The following is a 22,618-nucleotide window of genomic DNA, read 5'->3' as shown; positions in this document are numbered from 1 at the left end:
TCTACCTCCTTCTTCCGAGAAAACCTAATGCATCCCATGACCCGCCTCAACCCTCCTCTTCTGTTGAAGAAAAGCACACAATTCTATCATGGCACCAGGGGCTCCAAACTCAACTGTGTGCTGAGCGCTTCAGATCAAGGATCTTTTTCCTTGTGCTTTGTAGGCCATCTTTCCCATTCTCCTCAGGAACTGCTCCAACCTCCACAGCCCTCTTCAACATGCCCACCCACCCAACCCCAAGCCCTCCATCTCAGCAGACAACAACTCTTCCTATCTTACTGAGAAAACTGAAGCCCTAAGATGAGAGTCTCCCTAACTTTCCAGCCCCCACCTATACCCTAACCCATCTGCACTCCTTCTTCTCCTTCTTCCCCAGGGTGAGTGTCCTTCTTCCTACCCCAGGCCAGTCCCTACATTCTCCACGTTTGGAACCTGTTTGCATCAGTTGTCACTCCTTATCTTTCTTTTTATTTAGAGTATATTTTATTAGTTTCTGTAATCAAACCCATGTAGATAAGACCTTACATATTTAATACAGTGTGTTACCCCTGTACAAATGGGAAAAAATGTTTTGATGTGTTTAGACCAAATGCTTGTTAATTTCTGTACAATGCCAACCAAACATGGTACAACTGGGATACTTTTTCCAAAGTTGAGAGCACCACTAATGTTTCTAAAAATTCAAATTTTATGTATATAACATATGAGTATATATATGAAGAGAGAGAGAGAGACCAATAGCAATATGTTATGCATTGATAGCAGCAACAGCTTTTCCAGGTTCTGCAGTCATACAGAGACATCTTTTAAAAAAAAAAGATAAAAAGATAAAAAACAAAACCCCAGAAAACAGCAAAGTTCTGTTACTGTTGTGGTATCTGGCACTATCTTTTTTATTGGCTTCTCAATCATCATCTGGAAAGAAAACATTCTAGAATAGCATCATTAAAAACAGCTCTGATAAAGCACAGTCACTACTACATATCATAAAGCAGGTACAAGATAATTCACAGGGGTAGGATACAGTACTGTCCTACATCTTTAATACCAGAGGATATAATTAAAAAGGCATTATTTGAGACTTGATTCTACTTTTCCAGCAGAGGGGCCAAAAGTTGGTTATGACATAGCTCTGGCACAGAAATGCACCTTCTTGGATAGGATTTCCTTTCTTTAGTGGCACTGTTCTAGGTACTCACTGATCTTCATGAACATCAGCTAAAACCCATTTAAAAAAACAAACAAAAAACAACCATTGGATTCATACAAAGATGACCAAGGAGAGGCAAGCAAGACTCAACTAGTATTTGACCAAATCTGTCAGGTCTGAAGGGGAAGAGCTCCATGGAAGAAAGGAGATGCCAGGTAGAACTTCAAAGCTTTGGGCCACAACCAAAACACAGCATCATTTCAAACAGAGGCAGTAGCCAAACACTGCCCACTTGGATATGTTCAAGGATGCTGACATCAATATTTCACTCATCCAGGAAGAGGGGGAGATCAGTTGCTGAACTTTGATTGTGTTCAATTCAATCACCATGTTACAAAAATAGCAAGTTGTCATAATAAAAAATAAGGCTCCTCTACCAGTTATCTTATGTTTTCACCATCAAGCCTACAAATGCTACCACCATATCCAAGGAACATAGGGAGCAAAGAAACCACATCTGATGTCTTAGCTGAGACCACCACGTTGTTCAGGCTAAGCTATTCCTCTGTGGTGTCATTTCTCTCATATTTCTGGTGTGTCATCTAACCATAAGGATTTTAGTTCTAAATTATATGCACTTAAGGAATGTGTGCACATATTCGTGTATAAATTCTGGTTGAAGATGCATGGCCATCCAGAGTGCATGTTACATAGTAGGTGCGAGCTGGCAAAGCCTCGTTTTCCTGGGGCAGCAGCTGTGTGTCACTGTAAATTGCTCCTCCGTCCCTTGTGCACCTCCAAGCTCTGGACAGGATAATGTCACAGACCATTTTACCTTTGGCTGCTGGCATTATCTGACTTCATTCTCCCTCTTTCCCCTGTCCCCTCCCCCAACCCTTGCAATAAACCACATTTTTGAGACTTTGTTTCTTCCATTTTGATTGCCTGAGGTTTAACTGGTCCAGTTCTAACAGGTTTGGTGGCTATGGTGGGTGCAGGGGGTGGCTTTTCTTGAGCTTTTTCCTGACCAGGAGGGTCAGTCAGTGTTTCAGGAGGTTTACTGGAACCACTGTCCACTTTCTGGACTTTGCCTCCTATCTGTTTGCTCTGTTGCTGTTCAGCGAAGAACCACCGCATGGACTGAAAAACCTCTCTCTGCTCTCTGCCAGCACCTAGGACCAAACGTCTTGTGGCTGAGTCCTGTCCTCACAGCTCTCTTCTGGGCGCAAACTGTGTAGGAAATGGTTGTGTCATTCTCACAGTGGCAGGGGCTGACTGGGACAGCTTCTCATAGACAATGCTGTTTGTTTTGCTGGACTGTCTGTTCAGACTTGTGGAAGTAGCCCGGAAGGGACTAGACGCTGGTGTGGTGCTTCTACAGCTGATTGGAGGTACACCTGGTTTTATATCAGTGCCACTTCCTAAGGCTTTTAGTTCCATTTCAGACATTTTTTACTGCAGTTGTGATCATGCTGTGCTGAGTTCCAGCAGGAATTAATCCTCTGAAAGGCTGGCTTATTTGCGCAGGACGATTCATGCTCTGTGCCTGCACTTGTGGGGAGGCATGCTGTAATGGGGGCTAAAGAGTCTGAAGCAGAGCAGTTAAAGGCTGTTCCGTAGACCCAAAATTAGGCAAGAAAAGCTGGAATGCTGGTAAAGGTACTGTAACCCGCTGGAGAGCCCTCGGTGACTGGGCAGTGTTATAAAAATTTGTCTGACCAGCCTGTTGTATTTGTCCAGAATAAAGATTTGAAGCCTGGGTAAGATCCGCTGTAGCCTGGAGAAGATGTGTTATCAGTCAGTTGGGAACCTCCTAGTCCTGATGCCTGACCCAGCTGACGTTCATACAATACAGGAATAGGCTGCATATCTGAAGTTTGTTGAAAGGCAAGACCCAATTGTGCCTTGGCAGGTTTCCGGAGTTGGACAGCTGGAAAGTTGCGGATGGCAGTACCAGAAAGGACCATAGACAGCAGGGATAGACTGCTTTGAATAAAGGCTGGCTGAGATACATACAGTTGAAGTGAAGAACTAAATAATGCCTGAGCCTGGGAAACAGCAGGTCTAGCACCCAGTAGGGCTGGATGCTGTCCTTGCAGTGGTGCATAAAGAGGGATTGGAATCTGCTGGACTGAGTTTGGCTGAGAAAGACCTTGTTGGAAGCCTCATTGCTGAGCCAAGGATGGTGGAGCCAATCGTGCATGTTCAGTATTGAATAATGACTTGGGTCCATATAGAAAGCTGGGATTTGAGCTGCTGCAGACTGAGACATGTAGACTTGTGGGCTCTGTTGCTGCTGGGTGATGAGCAAAGGCATACAGCTTAACTGTGAAAAATGACTTGCAGAAGGCAGGCTGCTTGTCTGGGGTTTCACGTTACAAATATTAGGAGGGTGTGATGCGGTTGTATTCACTTCTTATCTTCCAACCTCTCCTTCTCTAGTGTTTTCCTGCCTCTTACCCTATAAACACATTCAAGTATTGCAACATTTTAAAAACAAACAGGGCTTCCCTGGTGGTGCAGTGGTTGAGAATCTGCCTGCCAATGCAGGGGACACGGGTTTGAGCCCTGGTCTGGGAAGATCCCACATGCCACGGAGCAACTGGGCCTGTGAACCACAATTACTGAGCCTGCGCGTCTGGAGCCTGTGCTCCGCAACAAGAGAGGCCGCGATAGTGAGAGGCCCGCGCACCACGATGAAGAGTGGCCCCGGCTTGCCACAACTAGAGAGAGCCCTCGCACAGAAACGAAGACCCAACACAGCCATAAATAAATAAATAAATAAATTTAAAAAACAAACAAAAACCTTCTTTCACTTGGGTCTCCCAGCCCCACCTTATCTCCCTTCTTCCTCCTTTATTAAAATCTATACTGCTCTCCCCACTTCCTTCCCTCCCCAATTCAATGCACTGCAGTCTCTGATCCCCTAGTCACCACTCCTCGGTCTCAAAAATCATCAATACCTTCCTATTGCCAAATCCAGTGGAGAGCTTTCTATACTTTTCTTATTGATGCACTTGACTCTATTATTCACTTTCTCTTTCTTAAAACTGTCTACTCCCTCATGACTGTAACGCCATCCTTTCTACACAGGTGTGGGTCTCCACTTTGGAATCCTCCTCCACCCACCACTTAATCATTGGGGTTCCCTGTCAATCAGCCCTTAAACTACTACTCTTCACATTCCACACGGTGTTCTTGGACAACAGCATTCAATGTTGAAGTTTTCACTATCACCTATATTCAGGTAACTCACAAGTCTATATCCCAGCCTGGATTTCCTTCCTGAACATCAGATTTGGGTATACAACTCTGTGCTAGGCATCTCCACCGGGACATTTCACAGGCACCTCAAACTAGACCTGTCTCGAGCTGAACTCATACTCTCCACTCTTACCCCAAACCTGATCCTCCTGTGTTCCCCATCTTAGTCAACGGCACCATCATCCGCCCTTCCAGTCATCCTTAACCCCACCCTCTCCTCAGCAATCTGCCTCTAAGATCTGCTCTTTTTATTGCCCTGATTTTTAAAATCTATCCCCTCCTCTCTATGCCCTGCACCTGCTGGTGATGAATTGTGTGGTAATTCATCATCACTCACCTGGACTATTGAGACAGCCTCCTAACTGGACTCCTAATTCCAGACTTCACTCTCACATCCGTTCCCCACATAATCGCTGAAGTGTGTGATCCAAACCAAGATCTGGCCATGTCACTCTCCTGCTTTAAAACCCATTGCCTATAGGATAGAGTTTTAAATTCTTGGCATGACCTACAAGGCCTCCCATTACTTGGCCTCTATTCAGTCTGCAGCATCAGCCCCATCAATCCTTGTACTGAACATTATGTCTCAGTAATTCTCTGCTCACAGCATGCTGTTTCATCCGCCACACTTCTCTCATCCAGGAAAACCTCCCCCCACCTCCCCCACTTGTCTGGGTCATCTCCCCCCATCCTTCAAAACATCTCATCTACTGTTTACTCCAAAAATCATTCTTGCCCTTCATTTGTACTCCTAAAGCATCCTGTGCTTACCTCTATCTTAGCATTTACCCATTACTTTGAAGCTACCTGCTTATGGACCTACCTCCCAACACTAAACGAAATTCAGAATCAGGGATTGGGTGCTGGGTGCTGGTCTTTGTCCACTGCCCCCACCACCCCCGGGCTGAGCACAGTGCCTGACACATACTAGGCACTCAAATAACAATTATTGAATTGATTGTCACAGCAGGGCTATGAATCAGAGACAAACAAAAATACTCAGCCTCAGACAGCAAGTCACACACTAGTAGGTGGGAGAGCAGCAACTTGAAACCTACTCTAAGGCCTGTGCTCTTTTAAGCACAACCTGGAAAACATAAGCTAAGTGTGGAGAAGGAGATGAGAATGACGTGTCAGGGTACCAGCCTAGGGGTGATGGTATATGTAGAGCAATCTAGGGAAATGAAGGTGAGCAAGATTCTGGGGGCAGTAGCATACAATCCTAAGGCCCTGGTGTTGCTGATTCTAAGCAGAGCCCTGATGTGATAAACTGCCAGCAGTGCCAGGCCTGAGCTGCCTGGTAGATAAATCTAGATGCTAGGCCTGAGGCAGCCAGTGTCCCCACAAACACTCAAGACTGTGCTTCACCGCCATCTTCTGAGTCCTGCGCTTACCCCTCTCTTGGGCACAAGCCTCCAGGAAGTTCCTACTGTAGATCAAGACAGGGAATATCCAAAGGATATTACAAGATAAATAAATGTGGACCTGTGTGAACAAGAGCTGCCATGTCCCTCAGCCTCTCTTGAGGGATGTCCCCATCCTTCTCCCACCCACCCTCCAGCAGCCTTCCCCTAAGACCTGAAACAGAAGGCGGCCAACAAAAGGAGTCAAGTGGCAGAAGCTGAAATAAGCCAAGGAAAGCTCAAGTCCAGGACCCCACAGAATGAAGGGAACATTCTGAGACAGCAGGCAACAAGGGGGACCATTAGATGTAGCTGAAGGCCCCCCACCTGCATGCATCAAAACACGGCCCTCCCTGCACTGGAGGAGGATTGTTCTGGACAAAGAAGGCACAAGGGCATGGGGTTGGAATAATACCAGTGAAAGAAAACTAAAAATATCTATGTTTACAAAACACAGGAAGCCAGTAAGGGTGTGGACAACAATGGATAAAGATAGGGTGCCCTTCTCTGGTAAAATCCATGTCAAACAAAGGCAAAGAGCCAGAATGACCTCATTAGCAGAGAAGCTGGCAGGTATCCGGGGCATGAACACCCCACCCTTTGTCCTCACCTGAGTGACTGGGGGCAAGCCAGCCTATCACCTCCCCTAGAGAGTTCTAGAGAGCTCGTGTCCTGCCTGGGGAAGAAGTCTGGAGCAGCCTCGGCTCTAAATCATATGTTTCATTCACAGATGGAGACATTTACACACCTCTCCCCACACTGCTTCTGCTCTGCAGACTGCAATGAATGTTTTCAGTTTACAGACTTTCACAGGAAAAGAGAACTCGCTATCTATCCTCTTTCCCACCTCCCCCAGCCAATCAAGCCCAGCGCCACCCCAGTTCAGCTGCAGCAAACAGCTAATTACCAGCTGGGCAGGGTGCGTCCTAGAGCCCAAGTGAAGCCCCTGCAGCCCTGACTCGCCTGTCATTGCTCAAGGAGGAATTCTCCTCTGGAGGAAGTGTGGGCAGCTCCTAGGCCCCACTCAGTGGACTCTCTCCAGTAAGAATAACAACAAGGAAAGCAAGACTTTATTGAGTGCCTCTCTGCCGGGCGTTGTGCTCCACATGTGTCAATATTATCTCATTAAAATCTCCCGACAACCTTATGATACGGGTGCTACCATTATCCTCATTTTATGGAGGAGGAATTATTAGAGCAGTTCAACATATTGGTCTGAGGTCACATGGATAGCAAAAGGTGAATCAGGAATGCAACAAAGATCTTTCTTCCCAACTTCAGAAATCCTGCTCTTAACCGCTCACACAGAAGGGACCGTCTTCCTCGCCACTGTGTGTATCTCCTTTCCATTGTATAGCCTATGATTTTGATAGCTTTTGGTAGCTGCTCAAGTTTTCAGAACTTTCTTGGTTTCGCATTGGAGTGTAGGCTTCCTGAGGTCAAAAACCATTTTTAATGGACCTTTGGACGTGATACCAAGAACATAAATGCTGACTGATCAACTGAAGGGTTCAAAACGCCATGGAAGTTTAATAAATGGTATTTATTGGTTGTTATTAAAAGTCACTAATATTTCACATACCAGGTAATTCCTTTCCTCTAGAGCAGGTTTTCACAACCTCAGCACTACTGACACCTGGGTCTGGATAACTGTTGGTCGTGAGGGTTGTCCTGTGCACTGTAGAATGTTTGCAGCACCCCTGGCCTCTACTACTCACCAGTAGCACCCCCTCCACCAGTTGTGGCAACAAAAAAATGCCTCCAGACATTGCCAAATACCCCGTGGGTGGCAAAATCAGCCCCAGGTGGGAACTACTGCTCTAGAATAAACAAATAAAGATAATAGCACTTATTCTCTCAGCATAAAACACAAGAAAGCTTATTTCCACCTACAATAAAACAGCACTCTTATTACTCATAGTTAATAAATATGAGAGATCCTGAGAAGTACTAATTAAATAAAAGTCCCAGAGCACCAATTTCAGAAGATCAAGATAATGTTCTTGTTATGCCTGAACCAAATCACTTTCTGCTGGTAGAATCTTGTGTAGTGGGATGTCAAGCTGGTGGGAACCCACAGCCAAAATGGAAAGGCCTGATTTCAAATCCCAGCTTGTAGCCCCAAATCATTTTTTTTGTAACAAGATGGAGTAGACATAAATGTTTTTAAATCTCAGCTCCTTTACTTACTAGCTTCTGGTCAATTCACTTAATATCACTGGGTCTCAATTCCTGTAAGATGGGAGTGATGGTTCCTAGCTCATGGGATTGTTGTGAAGATTAAATAAAACAGATACAAAGCAAGGTCTGCCTCAAGAGGGCTTAAAAATAGTCACTCCTTTCCCTGTCCTCATTTGTCACCAGGCCCTTCAGAGCATGATACATGCCGATTTATTTTTGCTTTCTCCATGCCATCCGACAGAGCTGTTCTCAACTCTGGCTGCACCTGAGAATACCTGCAGAGTTTTCAAAATGCTGATGTCTGGGCTCCACTGCATACCAACTAGATCAGAATCTTTGGCTTGAGAGTATATATTGTAAGCATTCAAAATTTTATTCAAGATAAAAGGAATATATTATCTTTCACATAATTTTCTTTATGCCAAATAATAAAACTGATAATATTTGTATCAGTTCTTAAAATATGGCAATATTATATTATCATTAATAATCAATACATTATAAATAATTTAAATAAATCAGTATATCTCCAAATGGCATCTATTGTATTCTTAGGATCCACATGTTCCATTAGAATTTTTAGATTTTATGTTTCAATTTCAATCATCATTTAAAAATAGCCCTTATAGTTGGGGGGGAGGGATAAATTAGGAGCTTGGGATTAACATACACATACTACTACATATAAAATAGATAACTAACAAGGACTACTGTATAGCACAGGGAACTCTATTCAATATTCTGTAATAACCTATATGGGAAAAGAATCTGAAAAAGAATGAATATATGTATATGTATAACTGAATCACTATGCTGTATAACTGAAACTAACACAACGTTGTAAATCAACTATACTCCAATAATTTTTTTTTTAAATAGCCCTTATATGTTATTTTTTAAAAAGCATCTTTGAAATGGTAATTCTCAACTGAAAGATATGTTAGAATAAGACTTTAATTTCTTAAGTCAATGTTTCTCAAAGTTTCAGGAAACAGTGCTACAAATATTGTATCAATAACAAATTACATAAGTGACAAAACTGCATTTGTACACAGGCTAAAAATAGAGCCTATTTGTTATCAGGAGAGTAGATACTGCTATTTGTTTTGTTTTTAGGAAAGATAAGAAGCTACAGTATCGGTAATAATATTTAAAATGTTGCTACATCGTATCAAATCAGTACAAAAGGAAAACAATCAGAGTTCACAATTAATGGCACAAGTTAGTAGCATCTAACAGAATTAAATGAATTAAAGGATGTTCCTGTGACTCAACTAATGAAATGATATTGAAAAGGGAAAGGTATGGGCTGGATTCAGGGCTGTGTTTCAATAGGGTTGTATATTACATGAGCACATCATAAACTCCATTGGAGCAGGGGTTTGTCATTCTCTCAGTGCCTACAACAGTATCAAACCCAGAAACAGTCAGCCAACATCTCTAAAATAATGAACCCCACCTTCCTCTTACCGTGTTATTCTTTCTACTCTTATTACCCTTAGATCCTTAATTTCTTATTTTTTAAATCTTATATTTCTGTTAGCTACCTGAAATCTTATATGAATAAGGTAGGATTTTAGAAAATCAATACACTTTTAAAGAATTGGATGTAAGGGAATTCCCATAAGTAGCAACTTTCCTTGACTTTACCTTTGGAGAGCTGTCTCCATCACTCTCTCATCAGACGACCACATAGATCCGTGGCTCATCCAGGGAGTCCCAAGTCACGCCCCACTGATTAAACCACCCTGTATTTTTTCACTATTGAGCTGTCCAGTTAAACAGTAGGAACAAGAATTTGAATTTCTTGATAAATACTTCACCCTGCAAAGAAATTTCAAAGTCTAGCTAACAGGAACTAAAGGGAGAGCCAATTGTTTCCAGAGGTTATTGACCAAGGCTTGCTAAACTCTCTCCAAGCACCTTGCAATGCACCTCCTCTCAGGCAGAGCTCTTGCCTCTCTGGGGAGAAACCATTCACCAAACCAGGTTCATCTGCACAATGTGCAGCAAGCTAAATGCTGAAATGCTGAGGTCTGTAACAAAGAAAGGGTTTATTCACGAGGCAGCCAAATGAGGAGATGGGAGGACTCTCAGATCTGCCTCGCCAAAGGCGAGGGGCTTGAAATATTTACAGGATAAAGAAGCACGGTGGTCTTAGGCATGAGGAAAGATGACTGGAAGTAGGGAAAAGGTGAGGTAATCTGTGTTCTACCCAGGTCCAGTTTTAGGGTCAGTGGTCCCAACTAGTCTTAGTTGACTCGAACTGGACAAGAGTTGACTCCAAATTCCTAGGCTACGTGAAGCTTCAAGGGTATGCAATCGGCAACAAAATAATTAAGGCGAGCTTGCGCTTGAGCTTGCTCAGAGAGGGCAGGCTTTAACAAGAGGGGGGTTTTAACAAGCTATTCCCTTACCTGCTGTCCTGTAAGATAAGCTCAAATATTTCTGTTAGTCACCAGTTTCTGTTAACGCTGTGGGGCATGGTTTCAAATGCATGCTGGCCGGCCACGTGAAAAGGGTGTCCAAACCTTCCTCCTCCCTCTGCCGGGGATGCTGTTTCGAGTCCCTCGTCTGCTGGGGGTTGGGGAGCACTGAGCCTGGACTTCTCTTCTTGTCTCATTTCACTTCTTCACCCACCAAACCAGACCACGAAGTGCCCTCAAAAACGAAAGAAACCAATTTTCAATTTGGGGGGACTGTGGATTCTAATGTTGGAATCCATTAAAAGCTTCAGCCTCGCACTCAATGAGAAAGAGTTCTTTGACACTCACCCTGAGACAGCTTTCCAGTTCCTACTTAAAAGCCAGCAATCCCAGCTTCTTACCACAAGGCAGTTGGGGAAGATATGATGCAAAGTCTTCATAGACCCTGGTTTCCAGACTTTGGATTTCAGGGACCTAGAGAGGGTGCCAATCTTTCCAAATAAAGCCAACTTTTTTCTTACTTTGCCAAATAAGGACATTTTAAAAATAAACAGATGAGTGGAAGGGGGTTCTACTATCTACAATCTACGAGGACAGTATTTTCATTTAAGAAAAAGGACATTTTAATAATAAAATGTCAAAAAGCTGTAATGTTGGAATAAAAGGCAGATCTTTAAATTAAATAAATTTTTGTGTTCTCTTTTAAAATCTCACCATCTTACTCTCATTTCTCTCATTCCATGAAGACAAGTGAACGTTGATCAAGACTGTCGTCAGCCTGGAGTTTGGCAACAGCTGACTATAAGGCAGGGGTTACTTTTCCCTAAAGCAGTGTGACCGTGAGAGCTTACTCAACGCCCCAACCCTAGTCCACTGACCAAAGATGCAAATGAGGCCATGTGGGTAAAGCATTGAACCAATCCAACTGTGCTCTGGACGCACAATTTAGGATTAAAGACACAGATGTGACCAACAAAAAGTCTTGACCAAAGATATAACAATGAACTATTGCAATAGTAAACTTCTCTCCAAATTCCACAAAATGCAAATAGACTGGGCAAGAGTCCCAAAAGTATACACATGTCATATTAAAATGAAAACATACTGTGCCTTGAGTTTGACCCATCTGAATCTAAAATGCTAAGTAGGAACAAGCATGTATTAACTAGATAGTAGGACAGAACAGTGTAGAAAACACCCAGCCAGGAGCTGGTAGGGGTTAGGGGGGTGGTGTCCTAGGCCCAGCTTTGCCACTAAGTGGGTCTATATAGCCTTAGGCAAGTTTAACCTTTCTGCGTTCAGTTTTCTCAGATGTAAACAAGAGAGTTTGATTTAAATGATTAGGGCCAGTTCAGCTTGAAAATTCTTAATGTCATACATAATAGTGTGTCATGAAAATGTGTAAGCTTCAGGGAATGAGAAGGATGGTCTGCATCTTCTGAAAAATTGACCACTAGATTATCCTCTAAAGCAAAAGGATCCACACTACAGTTTCCTCAAAAGCACAACATCAGGCTTCCCTGGTGGCACAGTGGTTAAGAATCCGCCTGCCAATGCAGGGGACATGGGTTCGAGCCCTGCTCCGGGAAGATCCCACAGGCCGCGGAGCAACTAAGCCTGTGCTCCACAACTACTGAGCCTGCACTCTAGACCCCGCGAGCCACAACTACTGAGCCCGCGTGCCACAACTACTGAAGCCTGTGCGCCTAGAGCCTGTGCTCTGCAACAAGAGAAGCCACCACAATGAGAAGCCTGCGCACCGCAACAAAGAGTAGCCCCCGCTCACTGCAACTAGAGAAAGCCCACGCGCAGCAACGAAGACCCAACGCAGCCAAAAATAAATTAATTAATTTTTTAAAAAAGCATAACATCCACCACCCTGAACCAAAGAGCCAAAGGGTACAACCCAATCAGTCCCTAAATCAACAGTGTTGACTTAAGCACCCACTGTGAGCAAACAAATGAGAGTAAACATTCTCTGGCCCCTCCCTCTCCCTGGTGGCCCTTCCTCTTAGATTTGCACTGTGACCTGCCATCAGTGGCTAAGAACCACTCCTTACAGAGCACTGATTGTGGCAGGCACATTACCTGCATTATCTCTTAAACCTTGACACAGTCCTGCAAGGCTGGTATTATTTTCTCCATTATATGAATAAGAGAACTGTGGCTCAGATAGTTCTCTTATTCATAAGTGAAGTACAATCCAAGGTTACAATGAGGTCTGAGGCCTCTCTGACTCTAAAGCCTGCGCTCTTTCCCCCATGATGCCCATGTTGCATCCCAAACACCTCTGACATACCCAGGAGACTGGATCAAAAACCCTAAAGCACCTCAGGCTGATGATCCCTGCAGTCGCCAGTGGTTGCTTCTGGTGAATTTCCAGGAACCTCCTCTCAGACTCTGACCTTAGAAGAGCAGCTGCCCTCTCCTCTCTGACAGCTCTCTTTCCCAGAGAAAGCAACCAGGTATTGAAGTGCCCACCACACTTTCCACAGCATGAAGAGTTTCAGCAGATAAGCTCTAGGCAGACTGGAAAGTTTGGGGTGCACGGCACAGTCATAGAACCCAGCTTTTTCAACTTTAACAATTAGTCTAACATTCAGCTTCAATCTGTTTTACGCAGAGCAGCTGCTAAACCTTTGCTAGTCAAGGTGTGGTCCGTGGATCAGCAGCATCTTGGCATTACCTGGGAGACTGTTAGAAATGAGGAGCCTCAGGCCCCACACCAGACCTAGCGAATCAGAAACTGCATGTTAGCAAAATGCACCAGGTGATTTGAATACACATTAAAGTTTTAAAAAGCACTGTTCTAGAATCACCTATGGAGTTTTTTCAAAGTGCGCATTTCCAGGAAATGGAGTCCAAAATTTCAGAGAAAGGGGTGGAGGAGAGGGAAGCCCAAAGGAGTGCATTGTTTTAAAACTAGTTTTCTTGTGGTCCCTGTCCTCAAGAAAAATCAAGTCATTTCTGGCTGGAATCAAAGAACAACTTTGTTTTGTCAACAGCTGTCCCTGTAGCTAATAGCTCCCTCCTTCCTAGAGGCAAAGTTGATGACTTCCTACAGACCCTCTCTTGGGCTGAGCTCCACATTGCAATGAATGAATGGAAGACTTCTGCTTAAATCAGAGTTTTCCCTCTGAGTTGTTCCCCATCCCCCCAGTCTTCTGCCCCCAATTCATAGGGAGGGTTAGACTATCGTCTCCATATCAATAGCAGGACTCCTATATTTTCTTTTCTCCTGATCCAGTGCCTTAATCTGGTATGAAGGAAGGAAGGAAAGAAGGAAAAGAGGGAGGGAGAGAGGAAGGAAAGAAGGAAGGAAATAAATTACCATGCGTTATACACCTACTATATGTCAGACCCACCCCATCCCCCAAAACAGTTTACATATATTTCTCATTTAATGTACATAAAAATATGTAAGATTGGTATTAATGCCTCAATTTTCACAAGTGGAGACTAAAGCTCAGATAGATTAAAAACTCTCCTAAAGCCAGGTTTCTAAACAGGATCTAATACTAAAGTTCTGTCTCATTCTTTCTACTACCCCAACTTGCCTTCACAGAATAGTATATAAATAAAAGAATTTACTGAGATATAATTCACATACCATAAAATTCAATTCAGTGGTTTTTAGTATATTCACAAGATTTTGAGACTATCGCCATGATCTAACTCCAGAACATTTCCATCACCTCAAAGAGAAAACCCAAACCAAGTAGCAGTCACTTTCCATTCTCCTTGTCACCCAGGTCCCTGGCAAACACTTTCTATCTCTATGGATCTGTGTATTATGGATATTTCATATAAATGAAATCATAGGATAGATGCCTTTAGTGTCTGGCTTCTTTCACTTAGCATAATGTTTTCAAGGTTTATCCATGCTGTAGCATCTATCAGTACTTCATTCCTTTTTGTAGTTGAATAATATTCCATTGTATGGATACGCCACATTTTTTTACTCATTCATGAGTAGATGGACATTTGGATGTTTCCACACATGTTGGCTATTACAAAAAATGCTCCTATAAACATCCACGTACACGTTTTTGTGTGGACAATGTTTTTAATTATCTTGAGTACATACCTAGAAGTGAAGTTGCTAGGTCATATAATAGTAACTCTATGTTTAATTTTTTGAAGAAATGCCAAACTCTTTCCCAAAATGGCAGCATCCTTTTACATTCCAATCAGCAATGCATGAGAGTTCTAATTTCTCCATATCCTTGCCAACACACGTAATCATCTGTCATTTTGATTATAGCCATCTTAATGGCTGTGAAGTGGTATCTCTTCACAGTGGTATCACTTTGTAGTTTTGATTTGCATTTTCCTAATGACTAATAATGTTGAGCATATTTTCATGTACTTATTGGCTATTTATACATCTTCTTTGGAGAAAGTATTCAAATCCTTTGCCCATTTTTAAATTGGGATATTTGTCTTTTAGTTGTTGAATTGTTAGTGCTCTTTATATAGTCCAGATACTGGGCCCTTATCAGATATATGATTTGCAAATATTTCCTCCCATTATTTGGGTTGTCTTTTCACTTTGATAGTGTCCTTTGAAGAACAAAAGACTTTAGTTTTGATGAAGTCCAACTTATCTGTTTTTGCTTGGGTTGCCTTTGCTTTAGGCATTATATCTATTAAACTGTTTTGTTTGTTTTTTTTAACATCTTTATTGGAGTATAATTGCTTTACAGTGTTGTGTTAGTTTCTGCTGTATAACAAAGTGAATCCGCTACATGTATACATATATCCCCATAACCCCTCCCTCTTGAGCCTCCCTCCCACCCTCCTTATCCCACCCCTCTAAGTTATATCTATTAAACTGTTGTTTAAACCATGGTCTTAAAGATTTACATCTCTGTTTTTTTCTAAGAGTTTTATAGCATTTGGGTCATTGATCCACCTTGAGTTAATTTTTTATATGGTATGACATAGGGGTCCAATTTCACTCTTTTGCATATGAATACCCAGTTTTCTCAGCACCATTTGTTGAAAAGACTAGTTTCCCCCCATCGAATTGTCTTGGCACCCTTGTCAAAAATCAGTTAATCATGTGGTGATCATTTTGTAATGTATAAAAATATCAAATCACTATGTTGTACACTTGAAACCAGTGTAACATTGTAAGTCAACTATACATCAATTTTTAAATATAGTTTTTAAAAAAAGAATGTATGATGGGTAGATGAGGTTATAAGGTTCAAGACAAAATGGAGTTTGAGAGTGTTTCCAAGCACGTAAATATATTATTTCATAAGAATTCTTAATTACATAAAAGGAGTCATAGGACCAATAAATTAGCAAATTGTTTTAATTCTAACATTCAAAATGATTTCACTCTTTTTTGAAGCAACCTGCATCAAAAGCACTCTAGAAGATATATTCAGTAAAATTCATTTATTCAGATTCATTGGGAAAAGGTGTTTAATCTTGTATGAATCTCCTCATAACAGAAGTTTAATCTTTACGTAATAAAATTTATCTTAAATGACCAAAAAAATCAGTTGATCATAAATGTATGTGTTTATTTCTGGACTTGCAACTCGGTTTTATTGATCTATATGTCTATTCTTATGCCAGTACCACACTGTCTTTTTTTAATTAAGGTATAGTTGATTTACAATATTACATTAGTTTCAGGTGTACAACACAGTGATCCACAATTTTTATAGATTATATTCCATTTAAAGTTATTATAAAATATTGGCTACATTCCCTGTGTTGTACAATATATCCTTGCAGCTTACTTATTTTATACATGGTAGTTTGTACCTCTTAATCCCCTAACCTCTATCTTGCCCCTCCCTCTTCCCTCTCCTCACTGATAACTACTAGTTTGTTCTCTAAATCTATAAGTCTTTCTCTGTTTTGTTATATTCATTCATTTGTTTTATATTTCAGATTCCATATATAAGTGATAACATACAGTGTTTGTATTTTTCTGTATGACTTACTTCACTAAGCATAATAACCTCCAGGTCTATCCACATTGTTGCAAATGGCAAAATTTCATCCCTTTTTATGGCTGAGTAATACTCTATTCTACTACATATATATATGTAATAGTAGATAGATAAATAGATGCACATACACACAATAGAATATAAATATAAATAAATAAATAAATAAATATATATATATATATATATATATATATATATATATATATATATATATATATATATAAACAGATTCTTTATCCAATCATCTGTTGATGGACACTTAGGTTGCTTCCATATCTTGGCAATTGTAAATAATGCTACTATGAACATTGGGGTGCATGTATCTTTTCAAATTAATGTTTTCATCTTGTTTGGATTTCTGGATCATATGGTAGATTCTATTTTCAGTTTTTTGAGAAATCTCCATACCATTTTCCATAGTGGCTGCACGAATTTACATTCCCCCCAACAGTGCACTAGCGTTCCCTTTTCTCCACATCCTCTCCAACATTTGTTATTTGTGGTTTTTTGATGATAGCCATTCTGACAGGTGTGAGGCAATATCTCACTGTGGTTTTGATTTGCATTTCTCTGATGATTAGCAATGTTGAGCATAATTTCGTGTGCCTGTTGGCCATCTGTATGTCTTCTTTAGGAAAATGTCCATTCAGGTCTTCTGCCCATATTTTAATTGCATTGTTGGTTTTTTTGATGTTGAGTTATATGAGCTGTTTATATGGTTTGGATTTGGATGTTTTGGATATTATATATTTTGGATAAGGGTATTAGTCATATAATTTGCAAATATTTTCTCCCACTCAGTAGCTTGTTTTTTTCTTTCATCGAGGGTTTCCTTTGCTGTGCAAAAGCTTTTAAGTTTAATTAGGTCCCATATGGTTCTTTTGGTTTTGTTTCCTTCGTCCTTAAGAGAGATCCAAAAAATATTGCTACAATTTATGTCAAAGAGTGTTTGCCTATGTTTTCTTCTAGGAGTTTTATGGTTTCCAGGTTTACATTGAGGTCTTTAATCCATTTTGAGTTTATTTTTGTATATAGAGTGAGAAAATATTCTAGTTTCATTCTTTTACATTTAGCTGTTCAGTTTTCCCAGCACCATTTATTGAAAAGATTGTCTTTTCCTATTGTATATTCTTGCCTACTTTGTCATAGATTAATTGACCAAAAGTGTCGGTGTTTACTTCTCGGCTCTCTATTCTGTTCCATTGATGTATGTGCCTGATTTTGGGCTAGTATCATGCTGTTTTGATTACTGTAGCATTGTACTGCAGTCTGAAGGCTGGGAGCATGGCACTGCCAGCTCTGTTTTTCTTTGAGATTATTTTGACTATCTTATCTGGGGTCTTTTGTGTTTCCATACAAATTTTAGAATTATTTTTTCTTGTTCTTTGATAAATGTCAGTGGTATTTTAATAGGGATTCCACTGAGTCTGTAAATTGCCTTAGGTAGTATGGTCATTCTAACAATATTAATTCTTCCAGTCCCTGAACATGGTAAATCTTTCCATCTGTTTGTGTTGTCTTCAGTTTCCTTCATCAGTATCTTATAGTTTTCTGAGTACAGGTCTTTTACCTCCTTAGCTATTTTATTTGCAGGTATTTTATTCTTTTTGATGCTATTGTGAATGGGATTGCTTTCTTAAAATTTCTCTTTCTGATAGTTCATTGTTAGTGTATAGAAATGCAACAGACTTCTGTATATTAATTTTGTATCCTGCAACTTTACCAAATTCATTGTTGAGCTCTAGCAGTTTTTTGGTGGTGCCTTTAGTGTTTTCTATGTATAGTATGATGTCATTAGCAAACAGTGAGTTTTACTTCTTCCTTTCCAATTTGGATTATTCCATTTTTCTTCTCTGATTGCCATGGCTAGGACTTCCACAACTATGTTGAATAAAAGTGACAAGAGTGGGCATCCCTGACTTGTTCCTGATCTTAGAGGAAATGCTTTCAGCTTTTCACCATTGAGCATGATGTTAGCTGTGGGTTTGTCATACATGGCCTTTATTATATCGAGATATGTTTTCTCTATGACCACTTTCTGGAGAGTTTTTATCATAAATGGATGTTGAAGTTTGTCAAAGCTTTTTCTGTATCTATTGAGGTGATTATATGATTTTTATTCTTCAGTTTTTTTAATATGGTGTATCACATTGACTGATTTGCAGATATTGAACCATCCTTGCATCCCTGGGATAAATCCCACTTGGTCATGGTGTATGATCCTTTTAATGTATTGTTGGATTTGATTTCCTAATATTTTGTTGAGGATTTTTGCATCTATATTCATCCACGATACTTGCCTATAATTTTCTTTTTCGGTGATATCTTTGTCAGGTTTCAGTATCAGGGTGATGCTGGCCTTGTAGAATGAGTTCAGTGAAGTTCCTTTGCAATTTTTTGGAATAGTTTAAGAAGGATAAGCATTAAGTCTTCTCTAAATGTTTGGTAATATTCACCTGTGAAGGAATCTGGTCCTGGACTTTTGTTTGTTGGGAGTTTTTCTTTATTACTGATTCAATATCACTATCTGTAATTGGTCTGTTCATATTTTTTATTTCATCTTGGTTCAGGCTTGGGAGACTGTACATTTCTAGGAATTTGTCCATTTCTTCTACATAGTCAATTTTTATTAATATATAGTTATCTGTAGTAGTCTCTTAAGCTCCTTTGTATTTCTGTGATGTTGGTTGTAACTTCTCTGTTTTCATTTCTGATTTTATTGATTTGGATCCTGTCTTGGGCCCTGGGACCTCTGGCTGCAGGGCCCTAGGCATTCCAGGTCTAGTGCGTGTGCACTAGTGTGTGGGGCCAGGACCTGAGCCTTCTAGTGGACAGGGCCTTGACCGGGGTGGCTGTGGGCTCTGGGGGTATTAAGGTAGCCTGCCTGCTGGTAGGTGGGGCTGTGGCCCCCACAGGTAGTTGCTTGGTCTGAGGTGTCCCAGTATTGGTGCCAAAAGCCTGGTGGGTAGGGCAAGGTCCTGGCATTAATTAGCTAGAGGGAGGATCCCAAAATGGCACTTGCCAGCACCAGTGTCCTTGTGGTAGAATGAGCTCCCAGAAATGGCTGCCGCCAGTGTCTATGTCCCCAGGGTGAGCCCCAATTGCCTCTTGCTTCTCCAGGAGACTCTCCAAGATCAGCAGGTGGGTCTGACCCAGGTCTCTTTCAAATTACTGCTTCTGCCCTGGGTCCTGGAGCATGTGAAATTTTGTGTGCACCCTTTAAGAGTAGAGTCTCTATTTCCCCCAACCCTGTGGGTCTCTGCTGGCCTTCAAAGTCAAACATTCTGGGGGGTTGTTTTTCCAGTGCAAGACCCCCAGGATGGTGAGCTTGATGTGGGGCTCAGATTCCTCACTCCTTGTGAAGAACCTCTGCAACTGTCATTTTTTTCTCAGGGGTATAGGTCTTGATAACTCCTGACCTCCTACTTGTCTCCTTGTGGTTCCTTCTTTATATCTTTAGTTATAGAAGATCTTTTCTGGTAGACTCCAGTGTTTCTCATCAATAGCTGCTCTGTAAATAGCTGTACTTTTGGTATGCCCACAAGAGGAGGTGCGCTTACTGTCCTTCTACTCCTCCATCTTTCCACACTGTCTTGATTACAGTACCTTTGCAGTTTTGAAACTGGTAAATGTGAGTCCTCCAACTGTGTTGTTGTTTCAAGATCATTTTTGCTATTATGAGTTCTTTGTTATAGTTTTCAGTATACAAGTCTTGCACTTCGTTTGTTAAATTTATTCAGTATCTTCACTGAATATCTTCAAGTTTATTGATACTTTCTTCTGCCAGTTCAAATCTATTCTTAAGTCCTTCTAGTGAATTTTTCATTTCAGTTATACTTTTCAACTACAAATTTTCTGTATGGTCCTTTTTACCATTTCTATCTCTTTATTAATATTCTTTTTTGTTGAGACATCATTCTTAACTTTTCTTTTATTCTTTAAACATGGTTTTTGTTAGTTCTTTGAACATATCTATAATGATTGAGTTAATGTTTTTGTCTAGTAAGTCCAACATTTGGACTTCCTCAGGGACAGTTTCTATTGGCTGGGAGTTTTTTTCTGTATACAGAACACACTTTCTTGTTCCTTTGTATGTCTTATAATTTTCAGTTGAAAATTGAACATTTAAAAAATATAATGTGACCATTGACCATTCTGCACACCAGATTCCCCTCCCTCCCAGGGTTTGCTGTAGTTCTCATTTGTTGTTATTTGTTGTTGCTGCTGCTGCTGCTGTTTATTTAGCAACTTTTCTGAATTAATTCATTCTGCAAAGTCAGTATTCTTTATTATGTGTGGCCACTGAAGTCTCTGCTTAGTTAGCTTAGTGGTCAGCTAATGAATAGACAGAGATTTCCTAAATGTCTTGAACCAATAAGTCTCTCAACCTTTGCCAACTTCCTCTCTGTGTGCATGCCTTCACTGGTCAAATAGGCAGTTTACAACTCTGCCTTTGCCTACATTTCTTACTTGTATAGACCCTCAAGTCAGCCAGAGATGAGAGATTAGGGCTTTCTCAGATCTTTTCTGGGCATGTGCATAGCTCTGTACATGCAGATGACCTTTTAGATTCCCAGGAATTTGTCAGAGCTTTCTAAGGCCCCCAACCAACATCTCAGTCCCAGTTTTTTCTTTTAAATTTTTTGCTCAGCTCCTTGTTAGTCCCAGTTGCAACCACTGCTTCAAACAGCTGCAATGTTAAAAACTTCCCACTGATTATTTTCAACAAATACCCTAGCAATAAGGCTGTTTGCACAGAGAAAGTTCTGAAAGCCCTGAGAATTCAGCTTTATAGGCAATTTGCAGACAGGTCATATAGTGACAATTCTCTGGAAATGAAGCTTTTTGGAGCACTCCAAGCCCATTCTGTCCCCTCCCTATTGGCTGCTAGTTTGCTGGTCTTCATGGCTATCATAGTTGCAAGGCTGTTGGTTTCTAAGGCTACTTGAAGAGGTGGGGTAAGAGGGATGGGAACAGGGCAAGTTAAAATGCCTCGATGCTCACTATGTTTAATGAGATTCAGCCACTTTTCTTAAACAAATGCTCCTTGAATTGTTGCAAGTCTTTGCTTAATTTCTAGAGTTCTGAAAAAGTTGATTTAGACTGTTTTTGCTCATTGCTTTTCTGGAGGAGTGGGTTTTTCAGAGGTCCTCACTCCACCATTCTGTAAGTGCTTCTCTTGAAAAAACATTTATAAATATCTCTTTGATTCAATTCTACATTTTTTGTTTTCTTTCTACTCACACAGAATACATCTCTCCTCTTTTCTCCTTCAGTGAGTGAATTAAAATCAGAGAAGAAGTATGAAAAAAACATATTTTCTGATTTTTTTTCAGTAGTTTCCTTGTGCTACAGTAGTATAGAGGAAAGTGTCAGGCAGGAGCAAGATGAACCAAAGCTGTTTCTTTCCAAAGAAACAAATATAAATCCAAAAGCACAGTCTTTCTAGTTCTATGATAGTCACAAAATGAACTGGGACAGGAGACATGTTCGATTAAGGAGAGCTGGAAAGGATATGTAATATTCCATGAAGAAAAGTGCTTTAATGCCTGAGTTTCCTGTAGGTAGAAGAGTGTAGTTCCTAAACAGGACAGGTATGTGATAATGACTCAACTCTGAATTTCACTTTGCCAGTATTAACCCCTTCTCACAGCTTCCTTCAAATGTCAGATGCTGAGGTGAATGAGAGGCAAAATAAAACCACGATCAGTACATTCCCCTTCATGAGCAAAACTGGAATTGGCAAAGGGTCATGGTGACAGATACAAGGAGATTCATTCCTGGTGATATCTTGGGCCAAATTCCAGAAGCCAGTTCATCTTAGGGAGGAGTGGGCAGGAGATTTGCATGTATGACCTCACCCAGAAGTTCCAGCCCCAAAGCATATAAACAGGTAAGTTGTAGCTCTTACCCAGTTCCAGGCCCAGCAGTTTCCAAACAGATCAAGACCATGGCAATCCTCAGGTCCCTGCTGCTGCCACTGGGGCTGTTTCTGTGCCTTGGACTGCTGTGTTCTCCTGCCAGCTGTATAAATCACAATGACAACTGCACGTTCTTCAGTAAGGTCATTGCCACCACTTACTCAGGAATCCATGCCAACCCGAATGTCTATAAAAGCAATACAGTCTACACAGGTAAGTAGAAGCCATTCTCTCTGCTGTCCTCTGTTCTCTGAGGGTAGATAAAACCGGAATTGCAGAACATACCCCTCCATCCCTG

The 22,618-nt window shown here is 41.0% G+C and overlaps 1 protein-coding gene across 2 annotated transcripts in view; it reads left to right on the top strand.

The window, feature by feature from the left end:
* Nucleotides 1–321: 321 nt before the first annotated feature.
* The window catches only part of PLET1 (placenta expressed transcript 1), a 42,274-nt gene continuing 19,977 nt past the window's right edge, over nucleotides 322–22,618 (top strand). The window contains exon 1 of one of the 2 annotated variants that reach the window (XM_082409529.1): nucleotides 322–22,533. In XM_082409529.1, the coding sequence (XP_082265655.1) occupies nucleotides 22,251–22,533 (283 nt within the window). In that variant the 5' untranslated portion in view covers nucleotides 322–22,250. The remainder of the gene's footprint in view (nucleotides 22,534–22,618) is intronic. The other variant, XM_082409528.1, reaches the window with a different exon arrangement.

The sequence above is a fragment of the Balaenoptera physalus genome (genome assembly GCF_965194825.1).
Source record: "Balaenoptera physalus genome assembly, chromosome: 10".
Taxonomy (NCBI): Eukaryota; Metazoa; Chordata; class Mammalia; order Artiodactyla; family Balaenopteridae; genus Balaenoptera; species Balaenoptera physalus.
This window is presented reverse-complemented; position numbering and strand designations above follow the sequence as displayed.